This window comes from Akebia trifoliata, chromosome 13, assembly GCF_017979445.1.
Source record: "Akebia trifoliata isolate Shusen 1 chromosome 13, ASM1797944v1, whole genome shotgun sequence".
NCBI classification, from domain to species: Eukaryota; Viridiplantae; Streptophyta; class Magnoliopsida; order Ranunculales; family Lardizabalaceae; genus Akebia; species Akebia trifoliata.
The window spans coordinates 9,204,533-9,228,592 of record NC_141387.1 but is presented as its reverse complement, the minus strand read 5'-3'; the positions used below and the strand labels follow the sequence as shown (position 1 = coordinate 9,228,592).

General features: G+C 35.5%; 2 protein-coding genes across 2 annotated transcripts; both read left to right on the top strand.

The window, feature by feature from the left end:
- Positions 1-67: 67 nt before the first annotated feature.
- On the top strand, positions 68-6,966 carry LOC147387741 (putative beta-1,3-galactosyltransferase 14). The gene is made up of 7 exons (XM_086420190.1): positions 68-642; positions 1,989-2,141; positions 2,235-2,317; positions 2,438-2,537; positions 2,741-2,854; positions 5,979-6,121; positions 6,493-6,966. Exons 1-7 carry the CDS (start codon positions 260-262, stop codon positions 6,579-6,581), a joined length of 1,065 nt encoding a protein of 354 aa, XP_086276316.1. The 5' UTR covers positions 68-259; the 3' UTR covers positions 6,582-6,966.
- Positions 6,967-9,986: 3,020 nt separating this feature from the next.
- LOC147387740 (protein DJ-1 homolog B-like) lies at positions 9,987-22,960 on the top strand. The gene is made up of 8 exons (XM_086420187.1): positions 9,987-10,166; positions 10,257-10,457; positions 10,562-10,711; positions 11,156-11,338; positions 12,931-13,011; positions 22,041-22,241; positions 22,350-22,490; positions 22,577-22,960. The coding sequence occupies exons 1-8, from the start codon at positions 10,041-10,043 to the stop codon at positions 22,787-22,789; spliced, it is 1,296 nt and encodes a 431-aa protein (XP_086276313.1). The 5' UTR covers positions 9,987-10,040; the 3' UTR covers positions 22,790-22,960.
- The last annotated feature ends 1,100 nt before the right edge of the window (positions 22,961-24,060 follow it).

The following is a 24,060-nucleotide window of genomic DNA, read 5'->3' as shown; positions in this document are numbered from 1 at the left end:
AATTTACCAACACCCAGTGCGTAAGTTATCAACCGCAAAGCCTTTGAAGATCCAATTGTGTATGATAACGACCAATAAACCGAAACCAAAGGTGCGCAATACGCACCACAGCTGTTGTTGAGAGTTGAGACTCAGACGAAAATCTACATTTCAAAGCTCAAACTCGCCATGGAAGCCCCCCAGTGTTTCACTCTCCACAAGCACCTCAGACATCTGTACTCCCCATTACAACTCTGTAAAACCCTGGTTTTCTAGGGTTATGAAGGCAACAACCATAACAGACATGCCTTCGTCTCCTAAATTCTTCTATCCTCGCAACTCATCACCTTCTTACACTCGAAGATCCTCAATTTTGATCTTTAGTATTATTTTCGGGATCTCTGGTTTTATTTTCGGGTCGATTGCTATTTTGAGGCCAAGTTCTGGGTATAATTGTAGGAATTCTAAGCCGAGATCTGTTTCTGTTGTTTGGGAGAAAGGGGATGTTGTTGAGGATTCGAATGGTGTTGGTTTCGACGGTGGAGATCGAAAGAGGTATAAGGTTATGGGGTTTGTAGGAATCCAGACTGGGTTTGGATCGGTTGGAAGGAGAAGATCTTTGAGGAAGACTTGGATGCCTTCTGATAAACAAGGGCTTCAACGGTAATTCTTGGATTGGGTCGGATTTGATTATTATTATCTTTTAAAATTTTAAATTTTTGTTTGATTTTTCTACGTTTGGTTTCTTCAGATATGTCACTGTAAGAATTTTCATTAAGATGATCATCATTGCCAAAAATCAATCTATTCTGACATTGCTAACTGCAATAACAATTTGACGGCATTTAATAGTTTGATTTTAACAATTTTAATTTTACACCTTCAAGAGAACTTTTATTGAGGTTAGGAATGTGAGAATTAGTGGGCATTCTTGGTAGATGGTCTCTCCACCATATCGATTGCAGTTGGATCGTCGAACATGATGCTCATGAGGGTCCAATAAGTGGGAATACAAATATAGGGAGTGAAAATCGACTAAGTCATACAAATTATATACGCCCTTAAAAAGGTTTAATATATCGTATCGATTGAATGTTTCGTTTACTAAAACATCCAATACGGTTTCGACTGCTACATTTGATACAAACCGATACATTTTGATACATACCCGAAACAGTCCATGTTTTTTATTGATCTCGGCCGATACCGGTACATATCGATTGATACATTCTGATATTTAAAACCATTGTATATACCTGGTTGTTCTGGGGATATTTTCATCACCATTTGAAATTGGTGGGACGAGAACCTAATCTGTGATTGGCTCTGTTGTCTTTTTTTTTTTCTTTGTTTTTTAAATGCTAAGCTGAGCAATAGTCAATTTGCAACTCCAGCAATATCTCGCTCTTCTTCTTTAACTATTTTTATGTTTCTCCTATGTTGAAAGTAATATGTCAGCTCTTCTAGTTTTAGGTGGTTTTATGTTTTTTTCTTTAAAATTGTTACAGTAAATGTTGCTCTTTGTTCGACTGATCAAAATGTGGAAAGCTGGAAATATGAAACTATGTATGTGGTTCATTTTTAATTGATTTTGATGAGTTTTGATTTTAGATTTGGATATTAAACTTTGGAATGAAGTCATGAATTGGCTTTTTTTTTTTTTTTTTTTTTTTGAGGTTTTCTCTAATTTCTCTTTTATTGAAATTTTTGCTATTCTTTTATGAAACTATGTATGTGGTTCATTTTTAATTTGATTTTGATGAGTTTTGATTTTAGATTTGGATATTAAACATTGGAATGAAGTTATGAATTGGCTTAATTTTTTTTATTTATTTATTGGGTTTTCTCTAATTTCTCTTTTATTGAAAATTTTGCTATTCTTTTATGTATCTATTTAAATTATCCTTGCTTGTGTGGTTTACACCACAGTGAAATGCCTTGTGCTTCAGCTTTTAAAAACACTATACTGAAAAATTCTCAGTATTTTGACTTGTCCAAATGGCTTGCAGTTTGGAAGAATCAACTGGTTTGGTGTTCAGATTTGTGATCGGAAAAACCAATGATAAATCTAAGATGGAAGAACTCAGAAAAGAGGTTGCAGAATATGATGACTTCATGCTCATAGATGTTGAAGAGCAGTACAGCAAACTCCCATATAAAACGTTAGTACCAACAATAGTTTGTACAGAAAATGTTATGTTTTGGGTTGCAATTTCTAATACAACAGCTCATTATCTGGTCTTTCTTTTTTACAGGTTAGCTTTCTTCAAAACTGCCTATGGACTTTTCGATTCGGAATTCTATGTTAAAGCAGATGATGACATTTATTTGAGGCCAGGTGACTTGTTTGTGGAAGCTTTGTAAAATTATGACTCACTATAAACATATCTTCATTCTTGGAATTCTTTCTAACAGTAACTGAACTTCAGAGTTTTTTTTCTTTTCTTTCTATTCTCAGATCGCCTTTCACTACTCTTGGCAAAGGAGCGTTCCCACTCACAAACTTATCTTGGGTGCATGAAAAAGGGTCCAGTTTTCACTGACCCAAAGCTCAAATGGTTACCTTTTAGTTTTATATATGTTTCTTGTCCTCTTTTTTTTCAATTTAGAATATGATTTATGTGATATTCACGCAACTTCCCACTGATTGGTGATTTCATTTATCCATTCCTTTGATGCTTGAATTAGAGTTTTGTTTCAGAAAGTTAAGTAACCATTATGCCTTATAAACAAAATGACCATATTGTTTACGTTTGTGCAGGTATGAGCCTCTTTCTTATTTGCTTGGGAAGGAGTACTTTCTCCATGCTTATGGTCCTATATATGCTCTTTCTGCAGAGGTTGTTGCAAGCTTGATTACTTTAAGAAACAACAGGCAAGTTGCATTTTTTCAACACTTCACACTCATGGGCACTCCACGAACAATTCTGCACATGTAGACACGGGCTTTGTTCTTAAATTTATCTATCTTTTATTGCTGGTATATATCTCTTATTGGATATATTCATCAAATTCAGTTTATGTATCTTATCGCTGTATGTAAATTTAAAGAACTTTAAAGCATTGTGACTCAAATACTGTGTTTGGTTATCTTCTAGTAAGTATTGTCAGAAATCCATATTAATCCTTTCCTATTGAGCACAGACACTTAAGTCTTGGATGTTTCCCTTGGTTTGCAAGCTGTAGATTTGGAGCTTTCTTAGACACATATCTCCCTTAGATTATATGAACCAGTGTAGGAAATTGGAGAGTCATCTCTCACCGGTCTGCAAAGTTTTTCCTATTACTCCAAATCTCTCCAGTGAATTAGTATGGTAATTGGTGCAAATGCAGTGCAGCTCTCTTAGTTCCTTAGTTTGTCCTAGACATATTTTTTGCACTCAAATAATAATTAATTCAGAGTAAGGTTGGAGAAGCTTTTTCGGGATTTTTTGTGGCATGATAGACTGGGGAAGAGGAAATTCTACTTGGTGAGTTGGACGAAAGTCTGTCATCCTAAGATGCAAGGGGGCTTGGGTATAAGAAGACTCAAGTTCATGAATCAAGCTTTGCTTGGGAAGTGGCTTTGGAGGTTTGGGGGTCGAGCTGGATTGCTTGTGGAGAAAGGTGGTGGAAGCGAAGTTTGGTGTAGAGCCTTTTGGGTGGGAAAGCAAAGAATCACGGTTTTCCTACGGTTGTGGGGTGTGGGAAGGGATACTTAAAGCTCTTCTAGAATTCCGAAAGAGAATTAGATTTGAGGTCAGCTTGGGGGGAAAGAGTTAGGTTTTGGGGAGATGCTTGGTGCGGGCTTATGTTGGGGTTCCTTTGATTCTTCTTGTTATCTATTAAGTGGGGATTACCAATGTGCTTCTTTTTAAGCCAAGAAGAAAGTACGTCAGGGTGGGACCTCGGTTTTAGAAAGAACATAAATGATTGGGAGTTGGAAGGAGTGACGATGCTTTTACAGTGCTTGGAGGGAGCAAGGGTTAAAATAGAGGCGACAGATGGGCTTTGTTGGGTAAGCAGTCGATCAAGAGCTTTTTAAGTGAGCGCGTTCTTTGAGTTCATGTTGCTCATAGGTTCTAGTTTCTTGGCGAAGGAGGTGTGGGGTCAGAAAGTTCCCTCAAAGGTGGTTTTTTTCATTTAGTGTGCTTCCTTGAAGAAGAATTTGACCATGGACCAGCTTATGTTAAGAGATGTGTGAGGGTCAAATGTTTGTTTGCTTTGTATGAGGACCAAGGAAGCTATTGATCATGTACTCTTGCATTGCACCTTTGTGAGATAAATTTGGGGGTTCTTTCTGGGGAGGTTCGGTGTGGAAGGTTCCCTTCTTTTTTCCGTCTTGTCCTTGTTTCAGTCTTGACAGGAATGGGGCTCTCAGTTCTTTGATTCTGAGAGAGTTCTTTAAAGGGTTACTCTGTTTGCTGTTTGCTATTTGCTATTTGCTATTTGCTAGGAGATTTGGAAGGAGCGGAATAGAAGATGCTTTGAAGACAAGGGTGTGGATGCTTAAAAGGTTTCTTTGTCGATCCTTTCATGTATCTTTTTTTGGTGTAAGGTATTGATCGAGTTTAGGGGGGGAGTGTTCTTCGAGGACTTTGTTGCTCGGTGGGATTGGGTTTTTGTTCTATTGCTTTTCTTTAGTTGGTCTTCTTGACCACTTTTTCAATAAATTTTGTTACCGATAAAAAAAAAGAAAAGAAAAAGATGTGGCCTTAATATTTATGCTCAATTCCAGATTGGGGCTTATATGAATGGAAAAGGACTTGTTCGTTGTTGAGCAGAGAAGGGAATTCTTCTTGCAGATTGTTTTTATACCCTTGTCGTTACTACTCTTGAAATTGAGGTTGGTTCTTGTGTTTGGTTTCATTTCCTTTCAGTGTTTATGGTTCCTTAGTGTCACCCTCGCTCGGTCCTGTCCCTTCTTCTTTGTTGGAAGTCCCATCCCTTTTTTGGCAGGTCGAAGATTCTGTGGAAGTTAACGCCCTTTGCAATTTGATGGGGCTTGTGGAAAGAGAGGATTATGCCACGCTTGATGGGAAGGCTAATAGCTTGCAAGAGTTAATTTTCAGCATTTTTGGTTTGTTTTTTTTCCATTGGAGTAAACAGTTTAAGGAGTTTAGGGGCTGTTTTTCCTTCTTCTTTTTTTGTTGTAGTTTTCTTGTTTAGATGGGAAAATGTATTTCGGGGTTGATACTTTCTCCTTGTTTTCTTTGTGGTCTTCTTGTCCTCTATCAATAATATTTTAACTAATCAAAATATATATTCTTTTGGAAGAAATGCTGTTCGAAGCCTTAGTTGGTAGCCATAGTATTTATGAACTTCCATCCATTCTTCAATGACCTTATTAGTGGTGAAAAGGCGAAGGACTGACCATGGTACCCCTTCCCTCCTCCCCAACCTATTCCACAGAACAATGAACCATTTTGATGAATTTTTGGTTTAGATCCCTTATGTAAGTTAAGGCATAAAGATGCTTTCTTGGGAAGTACGTCTCTGGGTTATCATTGGTTAACTTCTATATCCGTCTTGAATTTTTCTCCTTCTAGATCAACTTTAAAATCTCAAGTGAAATGCAGACCCCAATCAATATATTTTTGAAGCTCTTGATCCTTTTTAATTCCAAAACCTGTTCCACCATTCCATAATTGCAAAAGTATCTCGTATTCAAGGACATCATCAAGTCCTATCAATCTGTATGTTCTCTCTTGGTTACAATTCTCTGACTAAAATTAAGGCTTGTGGGTTGTGGAACTTTGCTATTCCATTGCATACACATCATTTTCCTTCGAAAAACATCAACATAAATCCAGAAAAGAATTAAAGGACAGCTACTGACTCATGTTTGTAATCTTTACGTGTTGGACTACCTAAGATCACTTAAGTGTGATATCTCTCTTAAGCGTCTCAACTCTCAACATATTGAAATGATTGAATGATCAATACCATGCATGGGGGTCATAGATAATATGTTGGCTTCTCTTCTATATAACAAAATTTATATCTTTCTCAAATTACAGTGTTCGAATGTTTAGTAATGAGGATGTTACCATTGGTGCGTGGATGCTTGCAATGAATGTCAATCATGAGGACAATCGAGCATTATGTGAACCAAACTGCACACCTTCATCCATTGCCGTGTGGGACATTCCAAAGTGTTCAGGTTAGTGTTTTACATATATCCTTTTGTTCCTTTATTCTTACCAAATGCTCAAGTTTATTATCGCATGCTTTCTGCTTCATGTGGTACAACCATAAAGAGACATCTTGTTTGATTTTTCCAGTGTCGAATATGCTCTTGATAATATGTTTTTCGTAAGTTGAAAAAATTAGAAATAAACTTTCATTTCTGCATTGATTGGTTGAAGTTTTTATTGTTCAATAAACAACTAGTTTACAAGATGCACAAGTATGCATTATTTTTTTCTGTACTTTTCTTTTCAATAAGGATGCATTCTTAATGTAAATTTTACTATACAATTTCGTGAGGGCATGGGCACTTACCAATAGTCGAACGTTGCTCTATTGATGCAGGGCTCTGCAATCCAGAAAAGAAGTTATTAGAACTTCATCAAAAGGAGAGCTGCTCAAGCACTCCAACTTTGGATTCTGATGACGACTAACCATTTTTAGGGGCGTGTCTGTTCTCTCTCCCATTTTGTTATCTTTGCAAGCTTTTCGCTGAGATCAATTGAACAAAGCATTCATACGGCAAAGTTTGTGAGTTTTGAGATCATGAACCTCACCGGTTAACCTGCTTGCATGCCAGAAGGGAAAAAAAGAAAATATACGATCTTCATCTTGAAGTTAGAATATATGAAGACACCATTTTGGAGCCGTAGAAACTTTGGAATGCACCAGTTGGCTATTAGAATATATGATCTTCATTCATTATCTGTTTCCTTTTTTATTATCTTCATCTTGTAGTTAAGCATTTGTATGAAAACTGTACCGAACACGTTCGAGGTGTATTACCTGTGCTTTATATTAGAGAAGAATACTGTTCTACTTTTCCTCTTGAAACTAAAATGAGTCTTGGTTTGGCAGAAAGGTTGCTGTGATCTCCATGGATGACAGTCACCAAACACAGTTCCATAAGACTAATTATGCCCACTATATTTGAAGGCCTATCTACTTAAGGTGTCGCTAACTGGGAACTTGAGAGTTGAGACAAGTTGATTCTCAACTCTAGCATTGGTTTTACAGCAAAATGTCATATTTATTACATGTGATCATCTTAAGCTCATTGGATGTGTTAAACATTACAACAGTATAAACAGTTCAAACTAGTTCTCATCATAAGTTGTTGAGTGATTGGGCATGGGAGGCGGGCAAGTGCGAGCTAGTTTAGTTGGTAAAGTCTATAGATAGGGCTCGCAATGGGTCAGGTGTGGATAGGATGAAGCTATTTCCATATCCATATCCAATTATTTATCCACTTTTTTAAAGGATATCCCTAGCCAACTTGAACCAAAATTTCAAGCGGATATCCTTGTCAGATATACATACTCATTGTGACATGATGGAAAAACCTTAATTTTAGGTTATACATATATTTTATTATGAATTTATCGTATTAAACTAGGATAAACAGGTATTCGGGTTGGATAAGACATATCCATATCCGACTTTAAAAATATTCGGATAAAATAATTGCGGATAACTCAGGTAGGATGAGTCAGGTAAGTGGATATTATCCAACCCATTGCCAGTCCTATAAGTAATGATACCATAGACATTGGATCGATTAGAGTCAACACCAAGTTACTGATCTCATTAAAAATGGGTGTCGGGACATGATAAGTTTGATGGTGGGCTTTTATTATTGGCTCAAAATATGCCATGACATGAATTATTTAAGATTAAATCATGTCAACCATGTTTCAAACCACTAAGGATTAGAGTTGAAAATGGCTAAAAAAAAACTAGTTTCAAGCTCATTTACTGGTGGTTTTGGCCTGCAAATTTTCTTAGGTGTATATGCTATAGATACATCTAAAATAATATTATAAGTGGGCTTAGACCCATAGCTCAGTTTGTTAATTAATATGTTATAATGCAACTTTGAGGTCTTGGGAAGAGATTAATTGGTTAAAGTTTGGACGATGATACCAGAACTCAATTTAAAAATCTGCCTTCACCTATTAATTAGTAATTGTTGGGTTCTCTTTCTACATTCGATCCTCATCATGTATGAATATTGACTCGAGCATCAGAATGTCTTTCTCATAAGCTTTGGATTATAAGTTAATTATGTGCAAAAGAGCCATGATCTTGATTACTAGAAATCACATGAAGCAAAACTTGTTCCAACTATTAGTTAGGGATGCAACTTGGTTTGGTTCAAACTAAGAACCTAGCCAAACCGATAACTTTGGGTTGATTTGGTTTGAAATAAGTTGTGATTGGTTCCTAAGTTAAGAAAATGTAAAATTGTTTAATTTGATTTGATTCTTGATTCAATGCTTATATTGAGCACAACCAAATTGAGATTCAAACCACAGTAAAATAATAAATATATTAATTTATCATGGATTTGGAGCATGAAGGAAGATGGATGAAGATTGATTTTTTTAAATATTGTGATTGGAGTGAGAACATTGATCAATAGATTATTATATAAAATATGTCATGTTTATTATATTATTTATTTTTCTATAAAAATATATATTACTTTCAGTTCGATTTTATGGATAATTTGATTTGATTAGGCCCAAATCAACCCGGGCTCTACCCAATTGATGGGCGTGAAGTGGGCGAACCTGAGCTAAGTTACGTAGAAAATAAGTTGAATCTAAGTTAGAATATCTCAACCCGACTTCAATTTGAGTTGAGCTCAAATTAAGGGATCGAGCAACCCGACTAAACCTGAACCCCATGCCTATATACTAATATACCTAAAATTTTATGGTAATTATGTAATTTTTTATCTACTATATATTATTGTACCCAATTGAGCTGGGGTTGAGGGTTCTACCACTTAGAATCAAGGGAAAATTATTTAAAAAATCAAAAAAAAAAAAAAAACAAATTTATCAAAAAGAATATAATTTTTGAAAAATTACAAAAAAAATAAAAAACCAGTCATTAAAGGGCCGATATTTTTTCTCTCTCTTTTCTTCTCTCTCATCTTTAACTCACTTATTTTTAAAATAAAAATTCGAATTTTTTTTAAAAAAAGCCGACCATTAAAGGGTCAGTATTTTTTCTCTATCTCTTTTCTTCTCTCTCTCTTTAACTCACCATTTTTAAAATAAAAATTCAAATTTTTTTAAAAAAACCAATCATTAAAGGGCCATTTTTTCTCTCTTTTCTCTTCTCTCTCCTCTTTAACTCACCTATTTAAAAAAAATATATAATTTTTTTTTTTAAAAACCGACCATTAAAGGGTTAATTTTTTTTCTCTCTTTTCTCTTCTCTATCCTCTTTAACTCACCTATTTTTTTATTTTTTTAAATTCAAAATTTAACTCACCTATTTTGTGTTGTTGAGATTGAGGAGGGAGAGAGAAAAAAAATAGGTGAGTTAAATTTCGAATTTAAAAAAAAAATAAAAATAGATGAGTTAAAGATGAGAGAGAGAAAAAAAAATAGGCCTTTTAATGGCGATTTGTTAAAAAAAATAAGTGAGTTAAAAAGGAGAGAGAAGAGAAGAGAAGAGAGAGGAAAAAAATAGGCCTTTTAATGATCGATTTAAAAAAAAAACATTCAATTTTTTTTAAATAGATGAGTTAAAGAGGAGAGAGAAGAGAAGAGAGAGAAAAAAATTGATTTTTTTTTTTTTTTTGAATTTTTATTTTAAAAATAGGTGAGTTAAAGAGGAGAGAGAAGAAAAGAGAGAAAAAAAATATCGACCCTTTGATGGTAAATTTTTTATTTTTTTATAATTTTTTTTTAAATTATATTTTTTTTAATAAATAATTTTTTTAAAATAATTTTCCCTAGAATCAAACTTGAAGATTTTAATGCCACGTGTTCGTTGTCTGGGCTTCTCGAAGTTACGAAACTCGGACAGCGTGGCTGAATTCTCGAACTTGGAGTTTGAAGTTGGAGGATCAGTCGTCCACCAACAAACACGAATAAATGGCGTTACGTCACCTCAGTCTCACTCATCTCTCCCCTCACTTGAAACCCTTTATAACGACAACACGAAGAAAAACCACACTCAAGAGCTTCTCAACTTCAACAATGGCGTCTGCTCTTAAGAAGGTAAAAAGAGGCTTTTTTTCTTCAACACTTTTTCTTAGATTTATCATTTCTTTTTTAATCGAAAATTTGTTCGTGTTTTTCGTTAATTAGGTTTTGGTTCCAATCGCAAACGGCACGGAACCTATGGAGGCTGTGATCATTATCGATGTACTGCGAAGAGCTGGAGCTGAGGTCACAGTCGCCTCGGTTGAGAAAGAGCTTCGTGTTGATGCGACTTGGGCGATGAAACTTGTAGCTGATGCACTAATTTCTGATTTTGCTGGAAGCGTTTTTGATCTCATCTCTCTTCCGGTTCTTGATCTTTCTCTTTTTTTCTTTTACTTAATTTGGATTTAAAATTTTTTCCAATCGGTTTTTTTAGGGTTCAAACTTTGTTTGGTTTTAAAAATTTGTAGGGAGGAATGCCAGGTGCTTCTACTCTTAGAGATTGTGAAATTTTGGAAAAAAATGTGAAAAAACATGCAGAAGATGGACGGATTTACTCTGCGATTTGTGCCGCTCCGGCTGTTGCGCTCAGATCTTGGGGTTTGTTGAAGGGACTGAAAGTAAGATTTTGTTAAACTAAATTGGTTATCTTTATCTATTTATTTGTTCTTATTGGCATGGTCACAGCATTCATCAAAATTTTCAACGTATTTTAATTATTCGCGGATTGAGGGTCTAGCTGATGATGAATTAATTGGCGATTTTTGACTAATCAGTCTATAAATTGATGAATTAATTGGTGATTTATCGACTAATGGCTGAATACAATAACATTTTTCCCTTCATCCTCAAAATTTTATTTCTGTCAACATTTAAGTCTCAAGTGCAAGATATGGTTTTTATGGAGATTGAAGATGAATATTTTAAGAAACTCAAAAGGATCACCATTTGTATAATTCATGATTTTTTTACGAAATTGTTTGAATTTATCTGAATTAACCAAATTGAATTCCAACTGAATATTATTACTGAAGCTCGGAGCTTTGTTACTATGTCTGTGACAGGCAACTTGCTATCCTTCTTTCATGGAGGAATTATCATCTGATGCGACAGTGGTTGAATCTAGAGTAGTCCAAGATGGTCAAGCAGTGACGAGCCGTGGACCTGGCACGGCTTTGGAGTTTTCTTTGGTGCTAGTTGAGAATTTATATGGGAAAGAAAAAGCTGATGAAGTTGCCGGAGCAATGGTACGTTGATTCTCTTTACTATTTCATTTACTCTCATGTTTCAATTAGTTTGAAACACAGGTATGTTATGAGGAAATTGGTATATATTGAGATAAACATTGGGATTGATAATATTATATAAAATCATCATACATTTTGTTTCATAGAGTTTATGAGAATTTCCACTCTTTTGTGGCATAGTTTGGGTATGTATTTCCATTAGCTTAAAAGAAACTAAAAGTTAGTTATAGATAGTTTTTATGGCCCATTAACTGGGATTTTTTCCTCCATAAATGGGTTCTTTCTCTTTTGTGTAGATTGTCAGAAAACATTAAGGGCTCTCTATTTGTGTTATTCTCTCGTAGAAAACCTAGAAGCTCAAAGTTATTAAGTATGGTCATCACATTGTTGTTATGGTTTGTAACAATGCAGGATAACTTGTTTGGATTTATTTACTTGAGTTGGATGTAGAGAACTTGATGGGTTTCATTGGCGTGTTGATTAGTATTGACCTTCATTCTTATAATTTCATCTTGATTGGTGGATTTATACTTGGCGGATAGTCTTATGATGCAGTAGAACAATAGTGGTGAGAAACAGAAGATCACCATCTTCTGCCTTAGATACAGAGCTTTGAATACATGAGGCAAACATTGAATTTACAAGGAAAAATAAGATAAATAATGAAAATTTCTGAATAATCATAAAATAAGGGTGAATAATCATTGTAGTAATAATTCTTTACAATGATTCAAATAGAGGCTTAGACTTCTAATTTGACTTTACCTTGTCCTCCAAGGTACTTTCCCGAAATAAAAACATTCCAAAACTAGTAAAATTTCTAATTATAGAAACTCTTTTGCTACTCTTAAAATACCTAATAACGAACTTCTAAAACAAATAAGAATCAAATACTCTAAAAATCACTTAAAAATTGGAATATGAAATAAATATGTTTTTAACTTGAATTGAAATTTGACCTTTTCTCAAGATGTGCATTAGAATCAATCTTATAGATCTCGTCATTTACTTTCTGAATTGGTATTGAAAATTGCAAAATTATGAATTTTTGAATATAAAATGCAGGTTTAACCCTTCGGCTTAGTCCATCTTGTTTTGGCATTCTTTCTTGAGGTTCCATCCTACACCATCTTATCATGGGTGAACCACGTATATCTTATGTTGTCATTGTATATTGTTCTTGGCTCTCATTCTTGAAAACTTCCTCCACAAGGAATTTAACTAACACCTCGCATATACAACCCGGATGTTGTGATACCAATTGTTGTGACTGAGCCCCACCCCAAGTGCAAAATGGGTAACCCAAATCAATCCCCTTAAAGAAGATATTACATTATGCCCCTTGAAAATGGGTAATGGCTTCCACCACCCTACTACTTTTGGCCTATCTAAGTGTAACTTTATGCATGGAATGCAACATTTCTCTCATAGAAGATGAACTGACAATAGTTGTTTGGAGAATCATTAACACACATGTTGGAAATTTTCTTTTGTTGTTTTTAATATTGTCATCAGACATTTTTTTTTATTTTAAATATATATAATTTACATGTTCCCTATGTTGCACATGATAATTGTTTTTTTTTGTTCAGGTGATGCGTTCTGATCATGGGAGTAACTATACTATTACTGAGATAAACTCGGTCAAGTGGACATTCACCAATACTCCACAGGTGAGATTTGGATTGTAGAAATGCATTTCATGGTATAATTATGTATATATGCTTTTGATGCAGGACCGACTATGAAATTGGCTAAGTTGACTTATTTAGCAACAAATCAGCCAGCAACAAGTCTCTCACCAATAATAGAGAAAGGGAAAATAGAGAGAAAGGGCCTTAAAATCACTCTAGGGTTCCTAAAATAACTTCTAGGCTTTGAGAACCAATCGCCAAGATCGCTTAGGCAGCAAACAATCAGATTGTATTCATTAGCCTTTAAAAAGAGAACAAAAGATATTATTTATAAGGACTTATAGCTAGGACGTCCATGGTTAATGGGCAAAATTACAAATTTTCCCTTGACCTCTAAAATGAACAAAAACGACAAAAAAGACCCGTAACTCCCTAACAACTTGACCAAATGCCTTGAAACTTTGAAGGAACATAAAATAAGACTCAAAAAATGTAAAATAGTTGTTGGAGCCTCACAACTAAAATGTAAAAAAGACCAAAATACCCATTGTTGCTATAAGAAAAAAAACTCATAAAGATTCAATAAACACCACAAAACCCATCTTCATGCCACATCAATGCTTGTTTAGTAGTCTTCTTCCTCTCATAATAGGTCTTCCAAGGTTCTTTAGGATTTCCATCATCAACTCGACTTCATCGAATTAAAGGCATGATATTCTTCATATATATCAGGGTTATGTTGCTGAAATTCTTTAGTTGTAATCTAAGTACATTTTGATAATGGACGATCTTTCCACATCACTAGGAACTTCTGATAGCCAGCATTTGTAGTAAAAATTATCTTCTTATCCAAAACATCTTCTATAACATCAGAAGTTATAGGAGGAGGAGGTAAATCAGGAGCATACATTTAAGTATTATCATGGTGACCATGGTAAGCAGTGAGATCCTCCACATTAAAGATATGCTGATACTCATGTCTTCTGGAAGCTCTATAATATAAGCATTAGAGGTAGTCTTTTTAAAAATTTTGAAAGGACTAATGCTCTTGGAATGAAGTTTTTTATAAGTTCCTTTGGGAAATCTTTGAAGCCTAATACGCACCATATCCATATCACCCTCCTGAAAGTCAACCAAACGGCGATGCAAATCTACCTTAGCCTTATAGGCATCGTTTCTAATGGCGATTCTTCTACGAACATCATCATGTATATCATGTATGTGCCTAACAAACCCCTCTGCCTCAATGTTGACTCATGCATCTGATGGTAAATGAATGAGGTCGATAGGTCATCTAGGTTGCATGCCTATAGTCACTTCAAATGGATTTCTACATGTAGATCTATTGATTGAACTGTTATAAGCAAATTCAACAATAGGTAAGATTATACCCTCCCTAGAAACATGATTACTAACTAAGCATCTTAGTAGATCACCCAAGCTCCTGTTAACCACCTCAGTCTGGCCGTCTATTTAAGGATTGAATGAAGAAGAGTATTTCAACTTGGTATTTAACACCTTCCATAAAGTTTTCCAAAAGTTGCTCATGAACTTCACATCTCTGTTGGATACTATAGTCATTGGAAGTTCATGTACTCATGTTATCCTCTGAAGAAATGAGTAGCTACGTGTGAAACATCAGAATTCAAAAGTCTTGCTACATGGAATAAAGTAAACCAACTTAGAAAATCAATCCAATACTACATAAATAGAATCATGGCCTCAAACAGTCTTTGGCAAACCATGTGCAAAGTCCATGGAGAGATCTTGCCAAGGTTCATGTGGGATGCGTAGTGGAATGTAGAGTCTTACATTTTGGTTTCGCCCATTTTCAAGTTGACATATACGACATTGTTTGATAATCGTGGTGACATCTACCTTAAGGGTAGGTCAATAAAATCTATCTTCCGCCATAGTAATAGTTTTGTCACGTCCAAAATGACATGTTGCACCACTTGCATGTAACTACCAGACTACATGATTTCTTAGGGAAGTATCTGGAAGACAAAGACATGTATGTATCTCTGAAAAGACAGCTCTCGTATAATGAAAATGAAGGATAATCAACTTGCTGCCCAATCACTAAAGCAACATAAATAACGTCAAAATCCTTGCAAGAGAATAATCTTGCTTCACCTTATCTAACCTAATCACTTGTATAGCCATAGAGTGCAAAATATAAACAACTCAACTAAACGTATCTGTTGCCTTGTTCTCAACACCTGACTTGGCTTGAGAACAAAGTGTATTCTTGAAGAAATGCTACTCACTTCCGATCCCTTCATTAGAAGCTCACAAGTCATTTCAAAAATCTTGGAGAAGTCTAGCAATTGCAAATTTGGCATTTCTGTCATCTTTTTAATAAGCCCGAAAACTCTTGTTAGAATTATATTATTGTAAAAAAATCTTGTCGGTCTTTTGACCAAATTTAATATAAATAGGGAGAGAGGAGGCCTCTTTCTATAATCTCTTCTCTATTTTTCTTCTTCTTTCCTCTTCTCCATTAATCTAGATTTGTACATGGATCAGAACACTAATCTAAGATAGAGATCTAAGGTTCTTTTCTTATTCTTCCTTCCGTCAATTTTTTTTTCTTTTCTCTTGATTTATTCACTTGGTTTTTATTTTGGTTCCTGTGTTCTAAGGGTCCCCCTAATTTTTGGGTTTTGTGATTTTCTTCACAATTGCACGCATCTAGGCATCCCTACTTAAACCGCACAACTCATAGGATTATTCTCTATCATCCTCTACCTTTATTTTGTTTGTTTGGTGTTTTGATAAGTTTTCAAAAAAAAGTTTGGGTTTCGACTTCAACGAATTGTTTTTTGTGAGTTGAAGTTATTTCTTATGGCATATACTACTTCTGGTGAGGGTAAACAGTCATGGGATGGTGTTAGTGCCTATGTAACAATAGTTAAACTGAATGACATCAATTATCTTCATTGTTTATCGTCCATGATGATTGTGTTAACCGTGAAAAAGAAATTGAAATATATCACCTCTATTCCTCCAACTACAGATGATAAATCTTATGAAGACTGGATGAGTGAAGATGCTTTGTTATGAGTTGGCTTTTGGCTAGTATGGAGCTAGTGATCAATGCCAACATGGTATTGTTGTCTTCAACTAAGGTTATGTAGGATTCTATAAAGGAGATGTATTCTAATGAACAAAATGTCTCCAGTGGTCAATGCCAACATGATACACCAATAAAAAAAAATCATTATGATAGAGCCCTTTAATGTATGCATACTTTAGTTCAAAATTTTTGTTCAGACCATGGTATTATTCAAGAAACCTCGTGTGCTCACACACTTATGTTTAACATGAATATGCTCAAAATTTATTGGTTTGATGCTATCCTTACTGCTTGTTTCCTAATTAACTGTATGCCATTTACTATTTTTGGGGTTCAGACACCATTTTTTGTATTATATCCTTCTGGCCAGTCTTTTCATCTTTCACATCGTGTTTGGTTGTGTGTTCTTTGTTCACAAATAGGTTGAGATAAACTGGCTCCTCAGGCTATCAAGTGTATATTTGTGGGCTATTCTCGCACTCAGAAGGGGTATTAGTGCTATAGTCTAGAGCATCATTGATTCTATGTGAGTGCGGTTGTCATTTTCTTTGAGTTAACACTTTTCTTTTTTGAAAGGGAGAAATTTTTTGAGTCAAATTTGATCTTCGAGTCAGGGGGAATTTCTTCAATCTACCCCTATTCTAGTTATTCCTTCATCTATAGATGATATTCCGACTCCATTAGGCAAAACAATATGAGAAAAACAACACCAGGGATACTAGCCCCACATCCAACGTCTTCTAGTCTTGAGGTTCCGAGACCAGTTGATTTAGACCAACCAATTACTCACAGAAAAGGTACTCGAGAATGCATTAAACTTTCTTTTGTGTCTCTTCATTGTATCTCATCCATGATGAAGTTCTTTGCCTTGTCTTTGTCCTCTGTCTCTATTCCTCCCTTTTATACAGATGCATTAGCTTCACCTGGTTGGAAGTTGGCTATAGATGATAAGATGAGGGCATTATAGGACAGTCAGACATGGGAGTTTACATCTCTACCTCTTGGTAAGAGAACAATGAACTGTAAATGGGTCCATGCCGTCAAATATCTCCCAGATGGGTCAGTTGAAATGCTAAAGGCAAGATTAGTAGCTAAACGCTACACTTAGACTTATGGAGTTGATTACATGGAGACTTTTTCCCTATTAGTTTGCCTCAACGCAGTTAGGATACTATTATCTATGGCTACATGTTGTGATTGGCCTCTTTATCAATTAGATATCAAACCAAGTTTATATGAACCAGCCCCTAGGATATGTAGTTCCTGGGAAGTCAAAATTGGTATGCAGACTGAAGACGTCCATTTATGGACTAAAGAAATCTTCTAGAGCTTGGTTTGACAAGTTCAACTCCGTGGTGTTGGATTATGGTTTTCAAAAATCATCCTCTGATCACTCAGTCTTCATTCAGAAGTCGATATGTGGGACTATAGTGTTTATTGTGTTGTTGATGATATGATCATTTCTGGTAGTTACTCTATAGGGATTGTTGGGTTGAAAACTCATCTTGCAAAGCATTTTCATACTAAGAATTTGGGGGTCCTTCGATATTTTTTGGGTATTGAGGTTGTCAGATTTAATCTGGGATTAATCTCTCTCAGAGAAAATGTGTAAGATTTGTTGTCTAAGACTGGTATGCTTAGTTCTAGGCCTATGGACAATTTGGTCAAGCTTGATGGTGAACAAGGAGAGTTATTTGATGACCTTGGAAGATATAGACGCTTAGTTGGTAAGTTCATTTATCTCACAGTGACTAAACCAGATATTTTCTTTACAGTAGGTGTTGAGCCAGTTTATGCACGCTCCACGCCAGTTATACTGAGACGTTGTGATCAAGATTTTAAGATATCTCAAGAATGCACCAGGCACTGAGCTATTGTACAAATCATCTAAAAATTTGACAATTCTATCTTTTAGATGTAGAGTGCATTGGTAATGGCACTGACAAGAGATTTATCTCGGGGTATTGTACCTTTGTTGGAGGTAATTTGGTTACTTGGAGGAGTAAGAAGCAGACTGTAGTAGTTCGTTATAGTGCTAAAGTCGAGTTTACAGTTATGACCTCAATACTACAATTGAGATGATAACAGTCATTGCTTCAAGAGATGGGGTTTCAGTGCCTACGCTTATGCATATGTTCTGTGACAACCAAGTTGCCATCTTCATCTCCAGGAATCTAGTGTTTCATGACTAAGCATATTAAAGTGAATTGTCATTTCATTAGAGACTTTGTTATGAGTAATTAGATTTCTACTCCATACTTACGGTTGGATAGTCAGATTGGTGACATCTTCACCAAGGCTTTATTTAAGGGGTTATTTTCTAAGTTGTGTAACAAGTTGGGTATGTTGATTTGTATGTTCCAGCTTGAGGCGGGAGTGTTAGAATTTATATTATTGTAAAAATCGTATGTTAGTCTTTTGACCAAATTTAATACAAATAGGGAGAGAGGAGTTCTCTCTCCATAATCTCTTCTCTTCTCTTCTCTTTTATTTTTCTTCTTCTTTCGTCTTCTCCATTAATCTAGATTTCTAAGGTTCTATTTGCTGGCCCTGACAAATTAAATTGTTCTTTCCTTATTGAATCAATGATAATGACACTACTGAAATTTGTTTTGAACTTCCCATAAAAAGTAGTTAGGCCATGGAAACTGCGTACTTCATGGATGTTAGTAGGAATTGGCCATTCTTGAATAGTTTTTACCTTTTCAGGATTAGCTTCTACGCCCTTGGATGATACGACAAATCCAAGAAATATGACATGGAGTGTCATGAAAACACACTTTTTCAAGTTTATGAAGAGTTTTCCATAGTGTAGAAGTCTCATAACTTGGCAAAGGTGGGTGATGTGCTCATCATGGGAGTGGCTATATATAAGTATATCATCAAAATAAACAATAAGAAATTGCCCAATAAAAGGCCGAAATACCTGAGTCATCATTCGCATGAAAGTATTAGGGGCATTAGTGAGGCCAAAAGACATGACAAGTCACTCATAGAGATCATCCTTCATCTTAAAAGTTGTCTTCCATTCGTCTCATGGTTTGACACGAACTTGATGGTAACCACTTCTGAGATCAATCTTGGAGAAAATAGAAGAACCTACCATCATAAGCATTTCATCAAATCTTGGAATTGGGAAACGATACTTGATTTGATCTTGTTAATGGTTCTACTATCAACATACATTCTCCAACTTCCATCCTTCTTTGGGGAACTGTGCAAGGACTCATGTTTTCTCTTATGAATTCTTTTTTAAGTAGTTCATCAACCTGACGCTTCAACTCGGCATACTTTGTTGGGTTCATTCGATAAGGTGATAAGTTCGGCAATTGGGAATCTGGAATAAGATCGATACCATGTTGAACATCCTGCATAAGAGGCAACTCATTTCGTAACTCCTCGGTGGCAACATTAGAGAAGTCAGTCAACAATTGGGTGACCTCTGGAGTTATATCTTAAAATGGAGAGCTTTCCTCTTCAATTCAATTGGCTTCTTAGGACTCTTGCTACGACTTTTAAGCTCTTCAGTTGACATGGGCTTTATAACAACTTGTCTCCCATTAAACATAAAGTAATAAGTATTTTCTTTGCCACAATGATACACATCTCTGTATAAAGCCATGGCCAACCTAGAAGAATGTGTGTAACATTCATGGGTACATTGTCACACCAAATAGAGTCAACATAAGCATCAATAGTAATTAGTAATTAGTGCTTTTTGAGTTACTAGTATCGAAAACTTATCTACGCATGCAATCTAGTTTGAGGGTGGGGTTGGACTATGAGTTGAAGTCTTTCAACTATAGATTATGAAACCACGTTCATGCTGCTCCCTCCTTCAATAAGAAGCTTGCAATACTTCTCATAACTCTTAACTAGAGTGAAAAATAGCTGTACGAAGTCAATCTTCCTTTCTTTGTTCTTTTGGGGCTGCAAAGATGCGTCAAACGATACAAGCATGGGACTTATCTCCCTCTTCATCTTCTTCTGACTTAGTTTATTCGGCCGTTAAAAGGGCTGGTACCTCTGCATCTACAACTAGTTATTCTTTCTTTTCCTCAATTCCCATGTGTAGATTCTTGGAAGGACATTGGAATGCATAATGACCTTTGCCTCCACACCTAAAACAACCAACTTCAGTGTTACCCTTCTTGTTTGCATCTGTAGCTACACCCATTCCTTTTACATCAGCCCCTACATAAGGTTGAGATCCATCAGGCTTGGACGTGTTAGCATTAGGCAATGCTGACCTCGATGTCTTTCCCCCATCAAAAGTCTTACGAGTAGATGGTTTTCCAGTTTGATTTCCAAACCGTCTTGTCATAGGTTGCCTTAGGTTCTTCTCAACCCGCAACGTCAGTTGGAATGCATCTTCTAAATTATCAACCCTTAAAGTAGCTCCATCTTTTCTAATTTCAACCCTCAACCCATTTTTATAATTAGCAAGTTTTTGTTGTTCATCTTCAGTAGTCTTGCAACGAATAGCTAACTCATCAAAGCACTGCATGTACTCCACTATAGATAAGCTACCTTGGCATTGGGAGATTATTTGCTCATAAAGATCATCTTGAAAATTAGCAGGTAAATATTTCTACTTGAGACAAGTCTTCATCTATTCTCAAGTAATGATAAGAAAACCTTCCATATTATGGTACCTCTTCTAGATTTCTCCACCACACTTTAGCATGATCCGCCAACTTCATCTTAGCAAATCAAACTCTCCTATCAACTAGCAGATCATACCAATGAAAATATTCTTCAAGGGCTGCAAGCCTATCTGATAAGGCTTGAGGATCAATGTCACCTTTGAAATAATATATTTCAACTTTGACTTTCTTAGTTATGTCATCTTGTTGATCATAATGTCCAGATTTGGACTATTTAAGCATATCTTGCAACACATCATCCAAAATGCCTTGCAAAGTAACATTCCTTGCATTGGTGGCCCTCATAGGTGCTCTAGCTGTCATGTTAACCTGTTGTCTTATTAACTGATATGTCAATCTCTCACTCCTTATGTGAGCCTCCAACACCACTTTCTCCACCATTGGTTCCTTCATTCGGGATGGGACCAATTGGATGGCTTCGCATCTCTCTGACTTGAAATTCAAGTTCATCCACCCTCTCAACCAGCTTGAAAAGAAGCTCGTCTCGGTGAGCATCAGTCAATCTCTCTCTAAAAGTCCTCCCATTACGTGTTGCCATAGTGCCAACCTTCACTCTAATACCAATTGATGCAGAATCGACTATGAAATTGGTTAATCTAATTTATTTATCAACAAATCAGTCAGCAACAAGTCTCTCATCAATAATAGAGAAAGGAGGGAAAATAGAGAAAAAGCCTTATCACTCTAGGGTTCCTAAAAATCACTTCTAGGGTTTGGGAATCACTTACTAAGGTTGCTGAGGCAGCCGAAATTCAGATTTTATTCATTAGCCTCAAAAAAGAGATTATTTATAAGGACTTTTAGCTAGGGCGTCCATACTTAAATGACAAAATTACAGTTTTGCCCTTGACCTCTAAAATGAACAAAAAGGACAAAAAAGGACCCATAACTCCCTAACAACTTGACTAAACACCTTGAAACTTTAACTCACAACTAAAATGTAAAAAGATCAAAATTCACTCGGCTGCTATAGCTGAGAAAAAAATTCATAAAAACTCAATAAACATCACAAGACCGGTCTTCATGCTACATCAATGCTTATTTATTAGTCCTCTTCCTCCTATAATAGATCTTTCAAGGTCCTTTAGGATTCCCATCAACTTCATTTTTGTATGTATTGAATATTGCCCAATTCCTCTGCTAGTTAAAAAATGCAATATCCTTTTTTGAGGATTCAGTCAAATGTGGTGCTTTTTTGGTTCAATATCTCTTTCGATTGCCTTTCATAGGGGTCTCTAAAAGTATTGGTTTGATGAGATTGATCAAATGGCTGTCAATTGGAATGGTTTTGATGATATTATTGTTGTTTTACTCTCCTTTAGATTCTTGTTCCAGTTGCCAATGGCACCGAGGAGATGGAAGCCACCATGATCATTGATATTCTGCGACGAGCCAAGGCAAATGTGGTGGTGGCCTCTGTTGAAGATAAATACGAAATTGTGGCTTCAAGAAATGTGAAAATAGTGGCTGATATGCTCCTTGACGATGCTGCTAAGCTCTCTTATGATCTTATTGTTTTGCCTGTAAGTTGGGTTTGCCATGTGAACCCGACCACCAATTACACTCCATTCCTCTTAACCTTCCACTTAAACATGCACACTCTCTTACGTGTTCATTCCAAATGTCTGTAGGGTGGACTTCCTGGTGCCCAAACTTTCTCAAAGTCAGAAAAGCTGATCAGTTTGCTAAAAAAGCAGATGGAATCCGGTAGACCTTATGGAGCTATATGTGCATCCCCGGCTTTAGTACTAGAGCCCCATGGCTTACTCAAGGCATGACCTTCACCATGATTGTGTCAATTGTTCTCTCTTTTTTAGGCTTTCTGTAGATAAAAATTTGAAGTTGAGAAAATTTTCAGGGTAAGAAGGCCACGGCTTTTCCAGCCTTGTGCGACAAGCTTTCGGATCAAAGTGAAGCTGAAAACAGGGTCGTGGTTGATGGCAACCTGATCACAAGCAGAGGTCCTGGGACTTCCATGGAGTTTTCGCTGGCAATTGTTGAAAAGTTCTTTGGGCGAGAGAAAGCATTAGAGCTTGCAAAGGTTTTGGTGTTCATAGACGCTCTGAACTAATAAGTTTTTTTTTCCTTTCTTCGGATCCTTCTACTATGTTATGTTCTATAAGAAGACAATGAGAACTAACGCACACTGAAATAAGTTTTTAAAAGACTCCTTTTCGAGGGGACAGCAGATGTATAGTTGCAAAACTTGGACCTGTTTTTTTAATGAGATACGTTTGAATTACTCGTTTCTTCTAAACAAGAATCCTTTATTCAGCGTTTTAAATTACAAATGAGCTCTTTTGCTCATGCCACCTAGTAATTATAATATAAATTATCTAGTTGGGCCACCCAATGATCCTAGACTCTCGTTGACAATATGGACCCAACCCAAGTTGATTACTAAAGCAGCTTAGTGTCACCACCAAATCACAATTAATGGTGGAATGGGCCAAAATCGCTTGGCCCATTGATGGCCCTAATTCCTCTACAAAACTTCTTAAGAGTTAATACAATAACCAAATTTTTTGCAAAATAGTAGGCTAATCATTTAGTCGAGACAGATCTGAAATTTCTGTGGAGAGAGACGAGAAAGGTCTGTCGATTGAGAAGAGATAGAAGATGAGGACGTAAAAGGTAATAAAATATATTTTGGAAGTGTATACTTGTCCACGAGGAAATTGATCGGTGCTAAGCACAAATAGCGATAAGCATTTAGTTTCATGTTGACATCGAAAATTTCAATACTTTTTGCAGAATTTTTTTAATAAACAAACGGGTTAATTTTTAAAAAGTGTTGAAACTGAATGATTTTAGTATTAAGCGTTGAAAATTAGTACAAACAAACAGCCCTTTAGAGATCAAAGAGTCTAACTTGATTCCTAATTTTTAATAATTAGATTAGATTTGAGCATTCTTTTATGATTATTTCTTAGCCGTTAATTATAATTTAGCACTTCGCATATTATTAATTAAAACCAGCCTTCACCTACTATTTACTCATCACTTGCTTATAAAATGGAAAAAAATAAAGAAAAAAGAATCTATTTTTAAAAAAATAATTACCAAAAATGAATTAAGTCATTGGACAGTCCAACGTTTTAATGTGTTAAAATATATTATTTTATCAAAAATGCCCTTTGAATAATTAAAATATCGGATTGTCCAACGTTTTAATAGCTTGCTTTAACATCCCGACAATTTAACTTTCACTTAAAATGTTAGACAGTCTAGCGAGTTACTAAAACGTTGGATTGTTCAATGACTTAATTCATTTTAGTTAATTTTTTAAAAAATAAATATTTTTTTTAAATATTAAAATATTTAAATCTCTTTTAGCAATTT

Coding starts and splice junctions, on each gene's coding strand:
- LOC147387741 (XM_086420190.1), top strand. CDS start 260: ATGAAGGCAACAACCATAACAGACATGCCTTCGTCTCCTAAATTCTTC. Junction 2,142..2,234: donor AGCAAACTCCCATATAAAAC/GTTAGTACCAAC, acceptor TCTTTTTTACAG/GTTAGCTTTCTTCAAAACTG. Junction 6,122..6,492: donor GGACATTCCAAAGTGTTCAG/GTTAGTGTTTTA, acceptor CTATTGATGCAG/GGCTCTGCAATCCAGAAAAG.
- LOC147387740 (XM_086420187.1), top strand. CDS start 10,041: ATGGCGTTACGTCACCTCAGTCTCACTCATCTCTCCCCTCACTTGAAA. Junction 11,339..12,930: donor ATGAAGTTGCCGGAGCAATG/GTACGTTGATTC, acceptor TTTTTTGTTCAG/GTGATGCGTTCTGATCATGG. Junction 22,242..22,349: donor ATGATCTTATTGTTTTGCCT/GTAAGTTGGGTT, acceptor AAATGTCTGTAG/GGTGGACTTCCTGGTGCCCA.